Below are 22,080 nucleotides of genomic sequence, written 5' to 3' on the forward strand. Positions count from 1 at the left end.
TAGAAAAAAAGTCAATTTGGAAATCTGCAACAAATAACTCACCCAAACTCTCCAAGCCTTTCCACCATCTACAAAGGGATGTCAAGAGAATTATTGTGCAGTCTTCATTAACACGTAGTTCTAGGCCAGAACAATGCAGCAGACTTGACTGCCACTTCACACATTATGCGACACATCCACCAACAATACACAGTAGGCACAAGGAACTGCAGATGCTGCATAAATCATGGCTGCAGTGGTTATTGGTAAAACACACTACAATTATTCAACCAGCTGACTTTTACAGCATAAATCTGTTACTCAGGCAATTGGACACGGAAACTCCACAAGCTGTAACCTTCCTTCCAAGTCGTACACTATCTAAATTTGTAAAGTTATTGCTAAACTTGTAAATTTATTGTTACTCCTTAAATGCTCTTAGGTCTCAACTAAAGATGGCACAGTGGTATAGTTGCTGCCTTACAGCGCCAGAGACCAGTGTAAGATCCGGGTTTGATCCCGACTACGAGTGCTGCCTGTGCGGAGTTTGCATGTTTTCTCTGTGACCGCGTGGGCTTTCTCCGGGTGCTCTGGTTTCCACCCACATCCCAAAGATGTGCAGGTTTGTAAGTTAAATGGCTTCTGTAAATTGTCCCTAGTGTGTAAGATAGGACTAGTGTACGAAGTGATCGCTGGTTGGCGCACACTCGGTGGGCCGAGGGGACTGTTTCCACACTATTTCTAAATGAGCAAGTTAGAACTTCCTGCTCAGAAGCACTGCATGGTTCGAAAGGTGGTTCAGTACCATCACTTGTAATAAAAGCTCACTTGCTTTTGACAGCATGGTTTAAAAAAATCTTAGTTTGTCACCACATGCCATCCCAATGTTACAAATGTCCAACATATAGTCACCACATGAACAAGCTCCCATAATATTATTACATTCTTAAGTCTAACGTACATACATTAGTTAATTCCTACTAATGACAGAACTAGTTTCCCCATCTCTCACTTTTAGTAATTGTTCTTTCTTATCAGTCTTTTATGCTTTTGATGCCATTTATTACAATACTATGGAGGCGTGGTTTACCAGTGTTTTTGTAGATCAGACTTATGGACTAAATAGTCTTAAAAATTGAACCTATTCTTTATCCAGGGCAGCCTGTATTTTGGAGAGAAATACAAAAAAGACAGCTTCTTTTACTCCACGCTCTGTATCAGGAAAAGGAAAATCCCAGGCTTTATTTCAATTGCTAGGTATATCGGTATTAATCGATAATATTTTGCAACAAAGCCAATAAAATGATTTAAAAAAATTCTCATTCATCCCAGCAAACAATGACCCAAGGTCAAATACTGGGACTACTACGAGGATTTCTAACAAATACAAGCCACTGAACTGGAAGCACGAGCTCAATTCACGCATAATAACAATCCACTTTGTAGGCAGGGAATGCACGAGATGTCATTTTAGGCACAATGTCTAATTAGTATTATTCAGCCACAGTTCACCGTGGCTACACGTTCCTGCACCAAGAGAATGATTAAATGACAGTACAGTGAATATCAATTTAATTATGATCCTTAATTTTTTGTAAAAAATACCTGCACCCAAGGCAACTTAATAGACTGCAACCGTTTCACACTAAATATCAATGCAAATACACAACTAATCCGTTGAACCACAAAGTTTTCTGGCCTGGTATCAATCACTATATCATTCAGTTTCAGAAAATAGTCCACTAAAAATGTTGTTAACTGATGCTGAACTAGGTTGTAAATATCATCTGTTTCAACTTGCTTGCATGTATAGACATAAAGAACTAAAACGCAGTTCACCTTAAGCAGTTTTTTTTTAAACTGACAAACCATAACACCAAAAATGAAAATTAGTTGACATTTGAAACAAGTTGAAAATTAAACAATGATCAGCAAAGCTGACATTTGCTGGTGCTAAATTCATTTTTGTAGCTGAAAGCAGATCTCAGAAACTAAGAGGAAACACACATTTACAAAATCAAATGAAACCAGTTATCAAGGCCAATCCTGGTTTTCTTTATCTATGGACACACACGTCCTCCAAGATTAGCAAACCTCCTAATGTGATTCTTAACTTGATAAGATACCTCAATCACAAAATAAATAAAAAAACAGTGGTATTTCTAGTAACATAGGATCATTAAAAAATGTTATCAACAGTATTGATATGGGAAAGATATCACTTATTATTTTAATCATTTTAATGATAAATTATTAGACAACACAGAAGATAGAGGCCAATTGTCCCTTCAGGCCTGTTCCATCATTCAACACGTTTGTATGGCTGATCATTCACTTTAACATGCACCTCTTTCCCCGTATCCCTTTACTTCTATAGCATTAATATAGCTATTCACTTCCTTCATAAACATGTGCAGTGATGCTGGAATAGGCTGGATTGAATTGAGTGGATGCGGAGTAGATGTTTCCAATAGTGACCGAGTCTAGGGCCACAGGGCACAGCCTCAGAATAAAAGGATGTACCTTTAGAATGGAGACGAGGAGGAATTTCTTTAGCCAGAGGGCGGTGAATCGGTGGAATTTATTGCCACAGATGCTGTTGGAGGCCAAGCCATTGGTTACTTTTAAAACGGAGATTGATTGGTTCTTGATTGGTACGGTCATCAAAGGCTACTGGGAGAAGGCAGGAGATTATGGTTGAGAAGGCAAAATAGATCAGCCATCAGCAAATGGTGAAACAGACTCAGTGGGTCAAATGGCCTAATTCTGCACCTGTCATTTGGTCTTATGAATGTTTAATAGCAGTCTTTATCTTCTGTGATGGAGAATTCCACAGACACACCATTCTGTGGGTGGAGATTTGTCTTCATACTAGTTCTAAATGGCATACACCTCATCCTAAAGCTGGAATCCTTCGTTCTGGATTTTCCCGCCTCCCTGTATTTAGTTTGTCCTGTCTCATGGAATTTATGTTTTTAATAAGATCTCATTCATATACATTCCATTGATTATAGGCCTAGCTAATCCAATATCTCTTGTCATTTCTGCTATTAATCTTTTTGGTGTTCCTGCAAGGCAAGAAAATCTAAGGACAAGGAGGTCAAAACTGTAAATACACACCAGGTAGAGCCTCGTCAATGCCCTGTAAGGCTGCAGTAAGACCGCCTTACTCCCATACTTAAATTTGCTTGCCTTCCAAACTGCTTTCTTTGAAGATCTGGTATAGGAGGAAACCCAGGTCACAATTCTAAAGCACTACACACGAAATGGCTCCTGTTCCAAAACACCAGACATACCAATTTAATGAATATCCTAATAATGCTCTCAGTTACTTTAAAGTTTAGCGTTAACTGTTTTTCTTAAACAAAATCATGCAAAAGGAGAATTAGTTTGACATAGAGCAAATAATATTACAAACCAATGCAAATAACCTGCCCTTGAACTATTTCACCAATTTATTCTTTTAACGTTATTAGCCATACCCCAGCTGAAACATTGAACTCGGAGTGCGTAAATATACTTGTAGGAAAGATGACCTGCTACTTTGTTTAGATATTGTGAAATTTGATCCTTTCATTCAGTGATGCAAATATAAGCTGCAAAATCATCCCATTATGTGGAAATTTTCTTTAGGATGCAAGGCCTAAACATTCATGATTTATTATCGCTCTTGTGATCATAGATGATCACACAAAAACCTTTCTGAACTTACTAAGAGACAGATGAGATAGTCCAGGAAACAAACCTCAATATTCTAGGGATTACAGAAGAACCATTAATTTATTCGCACATACTTCTCCAAGTTCTGTAGATGCTCTCTGACTCTCTGCACGAGACCCATCTTCGTATCGTTCACCACAAAATCATCGCACCTATAACTAGAAGTAACAAAATGCAATTTAGGAACATTCTACAATAATACTTGAAAATATATTTAATATAAATAATGTTAGATATGCATTTGCATTTCAAGGAATACATATGAGGCACAGGACCTGCAGATGATGGAATCTTGAGCTGGAGTAAACCAATGGGTCAGGCAGCATCTGTGGAGGGAATGGATAGGCGACATTTTGGATCAAGATCCTGTTTTGGATCGTCTTCTGTTGCCCTCAACAGCAAATCCACACGACAACGTCTGTACTCCAGTGCAATAAAGATTGATCTCTATACATTTTAAGAGTCTGAAGGGTCCCGACCCAGAAAGTCATCTGTCCATTCCCTCCACAAGTGCTGCCTGATGCATTGTGTTACTTCAGCACTTTGCATTTTAATACATACTAAACCAAGTGGCCCCATTGCGCTCAAACCTCTCCTGCATTGGTGCAGCACCCTCTCCTCTCCCCCCCCTCCCGTCTCCTCTCATCCACCCCCCCCTCCCCTCCCTCGGAGATAGATTTAAACTTTAAAATGTGAATAACTAAAAATATAACACCGATTTCAATAAAAACCTCTTCCATTAGCACCAAAGGGCAAGGTGGGCCTAAAATTGTTGTGCTATCGTGTACCGTTTTGGCTGTAGTTCAGGAACAAACAAACGAGAGTTTTAGTATATAGATAGATTGGTTTGTTATGTAGCAAGGAATATGCCTTTCAGCCTGTTGATTCTATGCTGACCATCAATCACTCATATACACTAACCCTACATTAACACTTTTTTAAATTCTCCCTACTCTCATCAACTTCAGCCAGATTCTGAAAGCCACCCAAACTAGGGACAATTTAGCAAATCCAATTAGCCTACCAACTTGAATGACTGGGCCGAAAACAGGAGCACCCAGAGGAAACTCACAATCACACGTAATATGCAAACTCCACACATTAGGCACCCATGGTTAGTGGTCTCTAGCACTGTGAGGCAGCAGCTCAACTAGGTTTACGCCATGCATCTTTTTCTTCAATAATAGATCAACCTTGCCTCAAAAATACATCTACCAGCCAGACCACAAAAGAGCAGCATAGTTTACAAGCACAATTTGCATTAAAGTATTCAAAAAAAAATATTATTTAGAGTGGAAAAATGCAGGCTCAGATTTTCTTGGAAATTCCAAAGTAACTAGACACAAAAATCTCTTTACACTTCAGTTAATTGATTTATATTAGTTTTTACAGCAAAATTCTTCCAACATGCTTTCAACATGTGTGGCTTCCGAAATAAAATTTACCTCCACTATAAAAATAGTTTACTTAAATAGTAGAGTGGCTTAGCGGTAGAGTTGCTGCCTCACAGCGCCAGAGACCCAGACTCAATCCTGACTACGGGTGCTATCTGTACGGAGTTTGTACTTTATCCCCGTGACCGCAAGGGGCTTTTCCGAGAACTTTGGTTTCCTCCCACACTCCAAAGACATACAGGAGTTTGTCCCTAGTGTGTGTAGGATAGTGTTAATGTTCAGGTATTACTGGTTGGTGTGGACTCGGTGGGCGGAAGGGCCTGTTTCAGCATTGTATCTCTAAACTAAACACTCTGGATTTCTAATAGTAATGCATTTGCATAGATTCATAACAAAACATTCAGTTGCAGCTGTGCTCAAAGTGGCCTGACATTAACATAACTCGAATCTTTGAAAGAGAATCTTTGATGTTATGCACATTCTAGCGTTTTTTTAAAAAATGGGGCAAAAGTCATATCAATCCGACATTTATTCAAACCTCAAACTTCATTGGGCTAATCAATTGGAATAGCCACCAAATGGACACAAAACTGCCTCATACAAGTTAGAATTGTAGCCAAATACACAAGCCAAATAACTCTGGCAAAATAAATCAGTCATTTAAGATTAGCAAAGAGAGGAAATACAAGTACAAAGTGTTCTAAAAAAAATATCTAAAGCATTAACCAAGAAATGTACAACTTCTGATATGTTAGCCCTCAAATTATCTACACATCAACTTATGTGCACCAATACCTATAAATTCTAAGTCTTTATGAGTTATTTAGCAGGTACTGCAAGAGAACTGGTTTGACGTGCAAGATTGATCTCGATGTTTTTTAAAAAGACAAGGTTTTATTGCCACTTGTAACCGAGGTAAAGCGAAAAGCTTTGTTTTGCATTCTATCTTATCAGATAATATTATACATAAATACGATCACATCAAGCTCAAGTACAAGAGGTAGAGTAAAAGGGAAGATAGAGTACAGAATATAGTTCTCAGCATTGTTCCATGGACAAAGTCCAATCTCCTCAATGGGGTATGGGTGAATTGTCAGTACCCCAGCATATGGAAGGACTGTTCAGAAGCTTAATAACAGAAGGGAGGAAGCTCCTCCCGAGTCTGGTGACAATATGGGGATGCACCAGATAATCTATGGCCTCAAGAAAATAATAAGCAGTAATATACGACCAAGGTTTTCCAAACATTCTACTATATATTTTTAAAACAATATAACAGGCACTATTTAAGAGAAATCAGATTTCTTAATGCCCAATGACAGGAGCAAATTAGTAAAATTACATAAATTCAAAAATTTAACTGATTTAAAAAAAATTTAACCAAATTCTTCAACATTTAAGTTGATTTCTTTTGGCCATCTGGTAGGTTGGTTTTAAGTTTGGTCATTCCACAAAAAGCTCAATAAACGATCTTCTTCAATGAACAATGACATCACTGGCCACTAGAATGCTCATCAGTGTAGGAAGGAACTGCAGATGCTGGTTTGCACTGAAGATAGACACAAAATGCTGGAATAGCTCAGCTGGACAAGCAACATCTCTGGATAGAAGGAATGGGTCATTCCTTCTATCCAGAAACGTTGCCTGATCTGCTGAGGTACTGTCTATCAAGATTCAAGATAGCTTTATTGTCATCCAAATTGGACGAAATTCAGTCACCCACAGTCCAACAACAAAAGCATCAAAATAGGCATTAAAATTACACAACCCACAAAACACACAAAAGAAACATCCATCAAGAAAACATCCATCACAGTGAGTCTCCTCCAGTCCTCTCCTCACTGTGATGGAAGGCCACAATGTCTTTTCCCTTCTCCTGCTGTCCTCTCCCGCGGTCAGGTTGTTGTGGTTGCAGGCCGCGCCGGACGGTCCGCAGCAGGCCGAGCCTAAGGCGAGTCGCAGCCGCTCCCGCAGCCTCCGAAGACGGCCGGCTCCGCCGATGATAAGTCCGATCCGGGGCGGGCGAACACGCTGCTGCTGCCGCTGTTGCTGCACGTCGGGGCGGTCGTGGCTCCCGAATATTCAGAATATTCATCAGACACGGACTGCATTCTGCCTATTGGCAGAAGTAATAGCTCCCATTCCCAGTGATTTATATAAATGTGGAACATATTTATGCAAATATTGCTGCTCCTAATACATCTACATAAAGGTAACCCATTTCACTTCAATGTTCCATATATCATGCTCCACATTTTACATAATACTCCGTCTAATATACCAAACCATACGAATTTCCAATTTCTGAATATTTTTTAATGTGATCAGCAACAATTTAAATAAAATACTGGATGAGTTGATCATAAACACCTTCAAGCATAACTGCTGCAGTCATCCTGCCTGATTATCCTTGCATCCCTCATTTCCCTTGGTGTTTCTAAAAAAAATTACACCCTTGAATGTTTCCCGACAGAAGAAGAATTTCAAAGATTCACAATCTTCCATCCTACCCCAAAGAGTGCATAACTCCTAGTTATAAAGTCGCAAACATAAAATCTTGAATTTTTCATCCATCAAGGTGCTTGAAAGGGCAAAAAAAAAGATGGTATCACCTCTATTCTTTCAGCCTTTGGAAGAAAAGCTGATCCACTCAAAATTACCTTAAATGCAATCCTTTCATTGCAGGTCAATGATTCATTATAAAAAGTAAAGAAAGGATTTGCTAATAGGCTTATTAATTCAGGGATCCCAGGCACACTTGTTCAGACCCCTCTGTTTCATGGCGTGTGCTCAGGGCATTGTTCAAGAACATCAATCAAGATGGGGCAGCACAGAGGTGCAGTGCAGTTGGTAAAGCTGCTGCCTCACAGGACCAGAGACCCAGGTTCAATCCAGACCTTGTCTGTGAGGAGTTTGCACGTTCCCCCTACGGCTACATGGCTTTCCTCCAGGAGCTCCAGTTGCCCCCCACATCCTAAAAGAAAGTGGGGGGTCTCTGTAAATTGCTCTTTGTGGGTAGGGAAAGACAATATCGAGAGAATAAAATTGGATTAGATTAGTTTAGTTTAGAGTTTCACCATGGAAACAAGCCCCTTGGCCCACTGAGTCTACACCAACCATCAATCACCGATTCACACTAGTCCTTTGTTATCCCACTTTCTCATCCACTCTCGACACATTGGGATAATTTACAAAGGCCAATTAACCTGCAAACTCACACATCTCTGGCATACGGTAGGAAACCCATAGATCGACCTCGGGTCTCTGGTGCTGTGAGGCAGCAGCTGTGCCGCCATTAGTGGTTGATGTCGGCGTGGATTCAGTGGGCTGAAGGGTCTGTATGCATGCACCACCTCTTAACAGAGGAAGAAAGGAGCACCAAGAGAATGTATTTTTGATGAACTAAAGCAGAAGCACAAATACGATTTCAATCCATTTAAATTAGTCCAATAAAATAAAAGCTACATTCCTTAAAAAGAGATCATCTTTAATCTATGGTGTTCATAGAATTGATAAAACCTTTTGTAGGCAGAAATACAAGGCAAAGTATATCGTCATTTAAAGCAGAGACCCTCTCATTGCAATCTCCAGAATAGAAAGTCCCGTGGGAAAAATAACCTGAGCTTAAAGCAGGCTTAATCTTTGTATCATACACATGTCTTTATAACAAGAAATGTCATTAATAACTGATTTTGTCTTCTATTTCAATTAAAATGCAGGCAAAGTACAAACAGCTTTCTGACTATTCCCAAGGTAGCTCTGATGTCTGGGAACAATGCAAGTTCAGGAGTGAACAGTTGCTGCCCTTCAAGCCTTCAGACCTGCTGCATTATTCAGGCCAGGACCCGAGGGGTTGGATTCTATTATAATGGACTGCTCAGTGTTATAGCTGGTAATGTTGTTGCCTCATACCTTCAGTGGCACAGATTTGATCCTGACTTTGGCTGGTGTATGGAGTTTGCATGTTCTCACTGTGACTTTCCACCAGGTTATATGATTTTCTCCCATATTCCCCAAAGATGTAGTTAATTGGATATGTTAAATTGCTGCTAGTTAGATGACTGGCAGGAGAATTGGAAGTTGGGAATTAACAGGAATACAAGAGAGAATATGTTGAAGGGGAAATAAAAATGTTGTTGTGATATAACAAGTCCATTTAAGCCCAGATAGTCTACAGTCAATTACAGTCGTCTTTAATGTTCCCAGCAACTTATTCTTCCCATGTTCCCATCCACTCTTCTCCCCGACCAACCCCAGATTCTATCACCCACTTATACTTAGGGCAATTTACAGCAGCCAATTAACCTATCATCGCTTTGGCATGTAGCAGGAAACCTGGCAACCGGGACATGTGGTTCAAATGCAACGGTTATTTGAGTATAATCTGAGTGGGATCTTGCTGTGCATTGCAAGGGAGGGGGATGTGGGGGGGGGGGGGGGTCTGACTGATTCTGGGGGACGGGGAGGGTGCTGGACCAATGCAGGAGGGGTTTGGAGCCTATTGGGGTTGTAGTTCAAATGCAAGGGTTATTTAAGTATAAACTGGGATCTTGCTGTGCATCGCAGGGGAGGGGGACGTGGGGGGGTCTGACTGATTCTGTGGGAGGGGGAGTCTGGAAATAATTTAAATGGCCGCCGCAAAGCCCGCTCTGCCTGCTGCTCAGTTACTAAAGAACCTTTAATAACAACGGGACCCAACTTTGGTCGTCTAGATGGAATAAAATCTGACCCATAGTAAGACAACTAGATCTTTACCCAAGGTCATAATTTACAATCTTTTCACCTTTTGCCTTCTTGCTACAACCTGCATTCATCGTACAAATGCCACGGCCAAATGTTTACTTGTCCATCTAGCCCATGCTTCTAAAAGGGACACTTTTCAATTTTTCAACATATTTGCTCAAGTTTGCCAAGAAACAGAACAATAACATTTCATAATTTTAAAACAGTCTGAAAATAATTTAACAACTTAAAGACACAAAAACCAAGATCCAACTTGGAATTGTTGAAATTCAGATCAGTGAGATGTGAGGCATAACTTCTGGATTTCACCCGAAGCTGAATGAACCGAGGGGCTGATAATGGATTAAAACATTGCCTTGTAACTACTCTGTCACAACATAATAAGGCTGTCATCTCATAGAAACATAGAAAATAGGTGCAGGAGTAGGCCATTCGGCCCTTCGAGCCTGCACCGCCATTCAATATGATCATGGCTGATCATCCAGCTCAGTAGCCTATACCTGCCTTCTCTCCATACCCCCTGATCCCTTTAGCAAAAAGGGCCACATCTAACTCCCTCTTAAATATAGCCAATGAACTGGCCTCAACTACCTTCTGTGGCAGAGAATTCCACAGACTCACCACTCTCTGTGTGAAGAAATGTTTTCTCATCTCGGTCCTAAAAGACTTCCCCCTTATCCTTAAGCTGTGACCCCTGGTTCTGGACTCCCCCAACATCGGGAACAATCTTCCCGCATCTAGCCTCTCCAACCCCTTAAGAATTTTATATGTTTCTATAAGATCCCCCCTCAGTCTTCTAAATTCCAGCGAGTACAAGCCCAGTCTATCCAGTCTTTCCTCATATGTAAGTCCCGCCATCCCAGGGATCAATCTGGTGAACCTTCTCTGTACTCCCTCTAAGGCAAGAACGTCTTTCCTCAGGTTAGGAGACCAAAACTGCACACAATACTCCAGGTGCGGTCTCACCAAGGCCCTGTACAACTGCAGCAGAACCTCCCTGCTCCTAAACTCAAATCCTCTTGCTATGAATGCCAGCATACCATTCGCTTTCTTCACTGCCTGCTGCACCTGCATGCTTGCTTTCAATGACTGGTGCACCATGACACCCAGGTCACGTTGCATCTCCCCTTCTCCCAATCGGTCACCATTCAGGTAATACTCTGCTTTCCTGTTCTTGCCACCAAAGTGGATAACCTCACATTTATCCACATTATATTGCATCTGCCATGCATTTGCCCACTCGCCTAATCTATCCAAGTCACTCTGCAGCCTCCTAGCATCCTCCTCGCAGCTAACACTGCCACCCAGCTTCGTGTCATCCGCAAACTTAGAGATGTTGCATTCAATTCCCTCGTCCATATCATTAATATACACTGTAAATAACTGGGGTCCCAGCACTGAGCCTTACGGTACCCCACTAGTCACTACCTGCCATTCCGAAAAGGACCCATTTATTCCTACTCTTTGCTTCCTGTCCGCCAACCAATTTTCTATCCACCTCAACACTGAACCCTCAATACCGTGTGCTTTAAGTTTGTACACCAATCTCCTATGTGGGACCTTGTCGAAGGCCTTCTGAAAGTCCAGATATAACACATCGACTGGTTCTCCCTTATCCACTCTACTAGTTACATCCTCGAAAAATACTATAAGATTCGTCAGACATGATTTGCCTTTGGTAAATCCATGCTGACTTTGTCCGATGATTTCACCACTTTCCAAATGTGATGCTATCACATCTTTAATAACTGACTCTAGCATTTTCCCCACTACCGATGTTAGGCTAACTGGTCTATAATTCCCCGTTTTCTCTCTCCCTCCCTTTTTAAAAAGTGGGGTTACATTAGCTACCCTCCAGTCCTCAGGAACTACTCCAGAATCTAAAGAGTTTTGAAAAATTATCACTAATGCATCCACTATTTCTGAGGCTACTTCCTTAAGCACTCTGGGATGCAGCCTATCTGGCCCTGGGGATTTATCTGCCTTTAATCCATTTAATTTATCTAACACCACTTCCCGACTAACCTGGATTTCCCTCAGTTCCTCCATCTCATTAGACCCCCGGTCCCCCGCTATTTCCGGCAGACGGTTTATGTCTTCCTTAGTGAAGACAGAACCAAAGTATTTGTTCAATTGGTCTGCCATCTCCTTGTTCCCTATGATCAATTCACCTGTTTCCGACTGCAAGGGACCTACATTTGCCTTAACTAATCTTTTTCTCTTGACATATCTATAAAAGCTTTTGCAGTCTGTTTTTATGTTCCTTGCCAGTTTTCCCTCATAATCTATTTTCCCTTTCCTAATTAAGCCCTTTGTCCTCCTCTGCTGGACTCTGAATTGCTCCCAGTCCTCTGGTATGCTACTTTTTCTGGCTAATCTGTATGCTTCATCTTTTGTTTTAATACTATCCTTGATTTCCCTGGTTAGCCACGGATGCACTACCTTTCCTGGTTTGTTCTTTTGCCAAAGTGGGATGAACACTTGTTGTAGTTCATCCATGCGACCTTTAAATGCCTTCCATTGCATGTCCACCGTCAACCCTTTCAGCATCAATCGCCAGTCAATCTTGGACAATTCACGCCTCATACCCTCAGTTACCTTTCTTTAAGTTCAGAACACTTGTTTCTGTATCGACTTTGTCACTCTCCATCCTAATGAAGAACTCTACCATATTATGATCACTCTTGCCCAAGGGGCCTCACACAACAAGACTGCTAACTAACCCTTCCTCATTACTCAATACCCAGTCTAGAATGGCCTGTTCTCTCGTTGGTTCCTCGACATGTTGGTTTAGAAAACCATCTCTCAAACATTCCAAGAAATCCTCTTCCTCAGCACCCCTGCCAGTTTGGTTCACCCAATCTATATGTAGATTGAAGTCACCCATTATAACTGCTGCACCTTTAGTGCATGCATTTCTAATTTCCTGCTTGATGCCATCCCCAACCTCCCTACTGCTGTTAGGTGGCCTGTACACAACTCCCACTAGCGTTTTCTGCCCCTTAGTGTTTCGTAGCTCTACCCATATCGATTCCACTTCCTCCAAGCTAATGTCCTTCCTTTCCACTGCTTTAATCTCCTCTCTAACCAGTAACACTACCCCACCTCCTTTTCCTTTCTGTCTATCCCGCCTGAATATAGAATATCCCTGGATGTTGAGCTCCCAGCCTTGGTCACCCTGGAGCCATGTCTCCGTAATCCCAACTATATCATAATCATTAATAACTATCTCCACATTTAATTCATCCACCTTATTACGTATACTCCTTGCATTGAGACACAAAGCCTTCAGGCTTGTTTTTACAACTCTCTTACCCCTTATACGATTATGTCGAAAAGTGGCCCTTTTTGATTTTTGCCCTGGATTTGTCTGCCTGCCACTTTTACTTTTCACCTTGCTACCTGTTGCTTCTACCCTCATTTTACACCCCTCTGTCTCTCTGCTCCAGCTCCCATCCCCCTGCCACATTAGTTTAAATCCTCCCCGACAGCACTAGCAAACACTCCCCCTAGGACATTGGTTCCATTCCAGCTCAGGTGCAGACCGTCCTGTTTGTACTAGTCCCACCTCCCCAGAACTGGTTCCAATGTCCTAAAAATTTGAATCCCTCCCCCTTGCACCATTTTTCAAGCCACGTATTCATCTGAAATATCCTCCTATTCCTACTCTGACTAGCACGTGGCACTGGTAGTAATCCAGAGATTATTACCTTTGAGGTCCTACTTTTTAGTTTATCTCCTAGCTCTCTAAATTCACCTTGTATGACCTCATCCCGTTTTTTACCTAAATCGTTGGTGCCAACGTGCACCACGACAACTGGCTGCTCACCCTCCCCCTTCAGAATGTCCTGCAGCCACTCAGAGATATCCCTGACCCTTGCACCAGGGAGGCAACATACCATCCTGGAGTCTCGTTTGTGGCCGCAGAAACGCCTATCTATTCCCCTTACAATTGAATCCCCTATCACTATAGCCCTTCCACTCTTTTTCCTCCCCTCTTTTGCCACAGAGCCACCCACGGTGCCATGAACTTGGCTGCTGCTGCCTTCCCCTGATGAGGCATCTCCCCCAACAGTATCCAAAATGGCATATCTGTTTAGGAGGGTTATGACCGCAGGGGACTCCTGCACTACCTGCCTACTGGTGCCAGTGGCCACCCGTTTCCTTTCTGTCCGCTTATCTTTTACCTGTGGTGTGGCCAACTCACTATACGTGCTATCCACGATCTTCTCAGCATCGTGGATGCTCCAGAATGGGTCCAACCGCAGCTCCAACCGTTCAATGCGGTTTGCCAGGGGCTGCAGCTGGACACTTCCTGCACACGTAGTCATCAGGGACACCGACAATATCCCTGATCTCCCACATGTTGCAGGATGAGCATTCCACGGGGCCGATCTCATCTGACATATCTTACCCCCAAATTAAATCAAATCCCTCTTAATCCTTTAAACTGTACCTTTACTAAAAAGCACTGAACCCTTAACTTACTGAACCCTTAATTCACTGAACCCTGAACTCACTGAACCCTGAACTCACCGAACCCTTAACTAAAAGTACGAACAAAAAGCAGAAATACAACCCCGGGGTTACGCCCAATCAGCTGCTTCCTCTAGTCCGCTTCCACCAATCAGCGGCTTCCTCCAGAACACTTATTTTAAAGAATTATCATCTTCAGCACCAACTTTTCCCAAATATAATTATTGTCGCAAGAAGGGTCTCGACCGGAAACGTCACCCATTCCTTCTCTCCCAAGATGCTGCCTGAGTTACTCCAGCATTTTGTGAATAAATACCTTCGATTTGTACCAGCATCTGCAGTTATTTTCTTATAAGAAATCACAACACATCATCATTAACTTTTTCCCCCCCAGGGAAGAATGTTTTTAGGCAGCATTTTTCCTGAGCACTGGTCATACGGAGCTCTTATGGATAGCGGAGTCAGGGGTATTATGGAAGGCAGGAACGGGGTACTGATTGAGAATGATCAGCCTTGATCACATTGAATGGTGGTATACGATATACATTAATGACTTAGACGAAGGGATTAAAAGTACCATTAGCAAATTTGCAGATGATACTAAGTTGGGGGGTAGTGTGAATTGTGAGGAAGATGCAATAAGGCTGCAGGGTGACTTGGACAGGTTGTGTGAGTGGGCGGATACATGGCAGATGCAGTTTAATGTAGATAAGTGTGAGGTTATTCACTTTGGAAGTAAGAATAGAAAGGCAGATTATTATCTGAATGGTGTCAAGTTAGGAGGAGGGGGAGTTCAACGAGATCTGGGTGTCCTAGTGCATCAGTCAATGAAAGGAAGCATGCAGGTACAGCAGGCAGTGAAGAAAGCCAATGGAATGTTGGCCTTCGTAACAAGAGGAGTTGAGTATAGGAGCAAAGAGGTCCTTCTACAGTTGTACCGGGCCCTGGTGAGACCGCACCTGGAGTACTGTGTGCAGTTTTGGTCTCCAAATTTGAGGAAGGATATTCTTGCTATGGAGGGCGTGCAGCGTAGGTTCACTAGGTTAATTCCCGGAATGGCGGGACTGTCGTATGTTGAAAGGCTGGAGCGATTGGGCTTGTATACACTGGAATTTAGAAGGATGAGGGGGGATCTTATTGAAACATATAAGATAATTAGGGGATTGGACACATTAGAGGCAGATAACATGTTCCCAATGTTGGGGGAGTCCAGAACAAGGGGCCACAGTTTAAGAATAAGGGGTAGGCCATTTAGAACGGAGATGAGGAAGAACTTTTTCAGTCAGAGGGTGGTGAAGGTGTGGAATTCTCTGCCTCAGAAGGCAGTGGAGGCCAGTTCGTTGGATGCTTTCAAGAGAGAGCTGGATAGAGCTCTTAAGGATAGCGGAGTGAGGGGGTATGGGGAGATGGCAGGAACGGGGTACTGATTGAGAGTGATCAGCCATGATCGCATTGAATGGCGGTGCTGGCTCGAAGGGCTGAATGGCCTACTCCTGCACTTATTGTCTATTGTGGTGCTGGCTCGAAGGGCCGAATGGCCTACTCCTTGGTCTATTGTCTATACCAAATCTACCACACATAACAATGATAGAGGAACACAGTAGCTAATCCAAACATTTTTGCATCATATATTTTTTTTTAATTCAGGATAAATTGCACGCATTCAAAACTATTTATTTCAAATAATCAGATGAAAAAATTAAAAATTCTAGCTAAGTTATATTTACAATTTGCATTTAAAATCATAACAGTTTGGTATTCTAGGATCCAATTAATGATGCATGCTGAAGATCTTCAGAGGAATAGTTAAATGTTTGATCCACATTTGGGTTGTAAATACAAGCAGACAGGTTTAAGGAGGAATATTTCATGGTGTGAATCCCGAACGGCAGGAAGCATAAATTCTCGATGTTTTTAAAAGAACTGTTTGCACACAAGGACAGAGTTTCCGAGGCAATGTTGCAAGAGTGCTATTATTAAGAGGTATTTATTGTTTAATTGCTAAAACTAAAGATTTCATTTTTAATGAAAAATGAAGATTTTTTGTTGTTATATCTTGTCCAACCTCCATTCAAAAAGAACTGATACTATTCGTTCTGGGCTTTTCAGAACCTCGTTGAAATACCTTGGAACGGTAATATTCAAACCTGCAGCCCAGCTCAAAATTTTTCATTTCCTGAATCATATTTTGACCAACAGTCAAAAAATAAATTACTGATTTTCTATTAGCTGGGAAACAGCTTGGAACATCCTCAGGACATGAAATGATAAATTGACCCAGGTCGATTCATTCCAGTGCAGAGAAATAGTCGGCTTTATATACTTTGATATTCAGTCTGTTGAAAAGGCTATCAGTTTCAGTCAAAACACACAAACCAGTACCTGCTCGAATTTCCTGAGGAAATGTTATTTAGCTTCGAAGGTCAAACAAAGAAGTCCTTTAAATTTCAACAGAAGGTACATTAAAACTGCATACCAAGCCTTGCGGCTTGAACAAATTACTACCTGCATTAAAAGATTTAATATCCAAGCTTCACGTACCAGTAGGTGCTGTAACTGCTGCAATCCATACAGACTGCATGCTGCAGCTTCTCCTTTTCATGCTTTTCTGATTTTTTGACATTGTTGGAATGAATCTGGGAATCTTCGTAGTGTTTCTTGGCATGTCCATTCACATATCTGCAAAATAAATGCAATGTTCTTTGGTTTCAAAGTATTCACCATTTATTGAGGACAGAACTTTTTAAACAGTGACGCTCGGATTACCAAGTGCTGTACTGTCAGAGTACATTCTCCAGTTCCATTTGACGTTGCAGTCAAGTGCAAATAAAAATCTGTGGCACTTTAGATGTTCTCCTGGACAACAGTTAGCCCTCAACTGATACCCACAAAAACAGAATAACTGCTCATTTACTGCTCATGCTGATTACAGGAGCTAACTGCAAGCCATTTGGGACATTGCACATTCCAGCTGCTGTGAAACTGCTTTGGGGCATAACAGAACAGCAAAAATGGAAGTTTGTAGATCAACACTAATATTTAACCACATTAATTTCAAACACTTTATGCAACATGCCCCTTTACACCAATACTGGTGGCTCTAGTGTTACTGGGTATATATTGGTGTGACCTGTGATCTGTTCTTGTTTGCTGCATCTCAGCCAAGATAGCACAGTGGAAATTTGGCTCCGACACCTCAAAAATTAATGAAACAGGAGAGCACAGAAGACAATATTATTCAACATTGCTCACTGCATCACAGCCCCACAATTAAAAAAAAAACAGACAAAACTGAGAGGCCTTGACCTGATGAACAAAACCTCCTTCCCTAAACAGAGCAGACAATGACTTGAATGAATGGTCCTTGGTAATACAGAGGAAGGATAAGAGGGTGGTTGAGGAAAACCTTTCTATCTAAAGAAGAATGGGAGGCCAAAAATTCACCACATGGAACAAGATGCCCAAGGCAAAATCTCTCATCACATTTGAAAAATCGGTTGGACGAGCACAATAGGACCATAACCCGCAAAGCAAGCTGGGGAGTGAGTTATTAAAACAGTTCAACCTCCAAATAAACTCTGAACTACATGGACTTGGGGCATTGTTTTTGTCTTTGCACTGTTACTGTTTTTTTAAATAAAAAACACACATATATACACACACATTAATACATGTATATCAATAAATGTATTGAACAACTATTTTCTTGTTATGGTGTTTACAAAGTACTACATTGCATATCTGTTGTGCGGCTGCAAGCAAGAATTTCATTGTTCTGTTTCGAGGCATTCGGCGATAAAACACTTTTAACTCTCGAATCAAATCATTCCATCTGGCATAATATAACAGTACAAATGGCCTCCTCCTGCACTATGAATTACGATGACTATACGTGCGAATCCAATTTAAAGCAAGGAGATTTTGCATAAATATACCCAAGATCACACCCGTAGTCAGTATCGATCCCGGGTCTCCAGCACTGCATTCGCTGTAAGGCGCGTGTGTGCGATCTGAATGGATTGCTGGGGGGAGGGGGAAAGCTGAAAAGCAGAATTTGAGAATTCAACATTCATACGGTCAGAATGCAGACTACCAAGGTGGAATACGAGATGCCGTCCCTCTAGTATGCTTTTGGCCTCACTCAAGCAGATCGCCAGCCTAATGCCGCTGGATCTCACTGTTGCACCCGACCGCCTCCAGATTGGGCTCCTGATGTTGATGCCACCAAGTCCCATGCTCTTCCCCTGCCAGCGACCACACCACATGCCTCCACCCACCTCTCATCTTATCCCCACCCGATTCTAAACTGTCCTCCCTCCCTCCACACTACTCCATTGACCCCATGTCTGGCCCCAGCTCCAAACCCTGTCGTGTCTTCAAACCCCTGACCTCCACTTTGATGCCACGCAATTTGTCCTCTGCGGGCACCTCACCTCTCTATCCCTCCGCCGATACCTCAATTGAGTTCATGACGGTCTCTTCCTCTGTCACCTCCACCTCCATACTTATTTTTCATTGGGGACGGGGGACGGATCCACTGATGATTTTTTCTCATCTCCAACACTCCTTGTCAGACACCTCATCTTGCTAATAAGACAACAATGATTTCTCCACTCCTCATACCCACGCCAACCTCACACAGCCCCCCAATCCCAACCTCGTCACTAATTCTGTAGACAAGGGGGGGGCCATTGAGGTCTGGGGGAGTGACACCTACCTTGCTGAAGCTCCCGGGCAACTCTTCATACCTACCCTTTGACCCACGACCCAAACAATCAACCCCAGGCCACGGTCTCGCATATTGATCACCGATCTCATCATTTCAGGACATCACAATTCTCTAACTCCAAACAGGATTGTCCTGGCACACCCATTGTTTCTGATTCTTCTTGTTCCAACTGAACTGATCTCCTCATATCTTGACTATCTTGTCCCCACTTATCCATCCTCTTTCCACCGACATCCGAGACACCTTGCACTCCACCATTTCAACAACTTCAAATTCCCCAGGCCCACGGCCTTATGTTCACTATGGATGTACAGTCCCTGTACCCGTCAAGAAGGCCTCGGGGCTCTGTTTCTTACTGGGAACAGGGACTCAACCTGTTCCCCTCCGCCTGGCAGAATTCTGTTACCCGTACAGCTTATTTTTCAACTCCTGCCACTTTCTACTAATGAAAGGTGTAGCTATGGGCACACACATGGGCTCTAGCTGTGCGTGCCCCTTTGATAGCCATGTAGAGCATTGTTTGTAGATTGTAGATTCTGAATCTACAATTTTTCCACTATCAATATCATTGCCGTGAGCTTCCACCTTGCCCTCAAATTCATTTGGACCAACCACTAGCCACTTTACACTGGCCATCTTCCCTCCACTCTTTCATTCAAAAGGTCTCGATCCAAAATGACAACTGTACATTATAGAGATACAATCCATTATACAGATATCCGACCTGAGGAGTTCCTGCTTTTTGCTCCAGATTCCAGTATCTGTACTCATGTTCACTAAACAAAAATCTTGGTAACTATCAATTTCCTGCTGTTCTGACTAACATTTATCCCTCAACAAGAACAGGTTCATTACCACAAATGAATAAATAAACTATCAAGAGACCATTCAAAGGTGGAGCAAGAGATATGTAAACATCACCAAGAATAACTGCTAGCCTGCAAGATATGGTGCAAATGAAATAAAACAAGATTACCTGCCGAAATAATCAAAGTTGGAGGAGAGATGGGGAAATTTATCAAGGATTTTGTAATTTTGTAAAATTGCTACTTAATTTATTTTAATCAGCAGCCTAATTTTTAAACCTGTTTGATTTAGCCTATCAGTTGAATATGCCACCACGTATCAGTGAAATAGCAATACAAACTGCTCTCTCCTGTTCCTGCTGGGCAGCATCATGAAGGACAGGTGGCAGAAGAGAAGCAATGTTATTTTTAAATAATCCCTGTCCAACTAAGATTTAACTAATCCTCTCACCAGCCAAAGTATGGGCTGTAACCAGAATGTTACTTCTACATGTGATAAACTGAAAAATTCCTATCTAAAAAGATAACAAGTCCCAAAAAAACAAATGTTTTCAGAATTGGAAGGTTTGCTGAACATAAATAAAAACTCCTTGGAACAGCATGAGCACCAGACTTTCCTTCCATATTTTCTGTGAAATAGTTGGAGCTTAATTAGGTTTAAAAAAAATCAGCTCAATAGAAAAAAGCAAAAGACGAGGTGATAAGGACCACCATCAATCAGATGCTGCGGTTGGCTCCTTGTTTTGCACGATATCAATGATTCAAGAATACTTTATTGTCACAAGTACCTGTACAGTGAAATGCTTTGTTTTGCATACAACCCAGTAAACTCATACAGCAGACCTCACCTAAGCAGTACACAAGAGGTGCCACATTTCTGGCATCGACAAAGTTACAAAGGTTCACTGAACTGATTTATACAGGCTGATTGATAATTCACACTTGAATTTAGGGAACACGATTGAGCAACTTGGAGATATCACTGAAGAGCAGACTGCTTGGCTTGGAAGTTGTACACTCCAGGAAGGCAATGCTGCTATTTGTTTTTGTTGTGATTTTGGTATGATTATTGACTGAGTATCAAGTGTAGCATGAACTTTATGCATAGTTTACACTCTCCCCAATACCACCTCAGGAATAGTGTAAATTATAACCCAGTATATATTCAGCACAAGTTATATTCACAAGTGGACATACAAATACATTAAAACAATTTCTTTATGGCGATGAATCTAAAAGACATGTTCCTTATGCAAGTAATTCGCATATCGCTGTACCTTAATTGGTACACGTGACAATAAAAGACCTTTGAAACCTTTGAAGCAATAGTTCAGCTGTGGTAAAAATGCTTGGAAACCCTTTTGAGTTTCTTGAATGGCTGCAAGTTGAAACGTGCAAAATTAGCTTAGTTTAGAGATACAGCGCAGAACTGGCCCTTCGGCCCACCAGCGATCCCCACACATTAACACCACCCTACACATACTAGGGACAATTTTACATTAATACAATTATACCAAGCCAATTAACCTGCAAGCCTGAAAGTCTTTGGAGTGTGGGAGGCAACTGAAGATTTTGGAAAATACCACGCAGGTCACAGGGAGAATGTACAAACTCCATACAGACAAGCACCCGTAGTCAAGATCGAACCCAGGTCTCTACCGCTGCGCCACCGTGCAGCGATATTCAACAGCAAATCAGACACTCACAGTGAGAGGTTCATCCGATACTGAGTTATGGATATCATGACAAATGTGTGAGCTGCCTCATATATTAGGAAATAAAATTGGGGTTGCTGGTCCTACGAAGTGTGACATTAAAAAAGGCTGGTGGGTCATGAAACACATCAGCAAAATCGGTAGGCAGAGAACTAAATACACAAGTTCTCTGGCACAATGGCGCTCACAGCACCAGAGACCCTGACTCACTCCTAACTCAGGTGCTATTAGCGTAGAGCTGCCACACTTCCCTTGTGACAGTGTGAGTTTCCTCCAGGTGCTCCGGTTTCCTCCCACAAAGATGCGCAGGTTGTCCTCTGTAAATTGTCCCTAGTGTGTAGGGAGTGGAATATAAAAGTGGGCAACATAGAACTAGTGTGAACGGGTGATCGATGGTAAGTGTGGACTTGGTGGGCCGAAGGGCCTGTTTCGATGCTGTATCTTTCAATGAAATAACAAAAACAGATAAACAAAAATAAAAATTTCTGCCAGGCTGTCAGATCAGACCCATTGTGTAG

At 41.9% G+C, this 22,080-nt stretch overlaps 1 protein-coding gene across 2 annotated transcripts in view; it reads right to left on the bottom strand.

The window, feature by feature from the left end:
- Window positions 1–22,080, bottom strand: part of usp3 (ubiquitin specific peptidase 3) — a 77,260-nt gene that overhangs the window by 46,782 nt on the left and 8,398 nt on the right. For both annotated transcript variants that reach the window (XM_078429896.1, XM_078429895.1), the window contains exons 3-4: window positions 16,854–16,991; window positions 3,774–3,857 (exon numbers count right to left, since the gene is read on the bottom strand). In XM_078429896.1, coding sequence (XP_078286022.1) covers window positions 3,774–3,857; window positions 16,854–16,991 — 222 coding nt within the window. The remainder of the gene's footprint in view (window positions 1–3,773; window positions 3,858–16,853; window positions 16,992–22,080) is intronic.

This window comes from Rhinoraja longicauda, chromosome 38, assembly GCF_053455715.1.
Source record: "Rhinoraja longicauda isolate Sanriku21f chromosome 38, sRhiLon1.1, whole genome shotgun sequence".
NCBI lineage: Eukaryota > Metazoa > Chordata > Chondrichthyes > Rajiformes > Arhynchobatidae > Rhinoraja > Rhinoraja longicauda.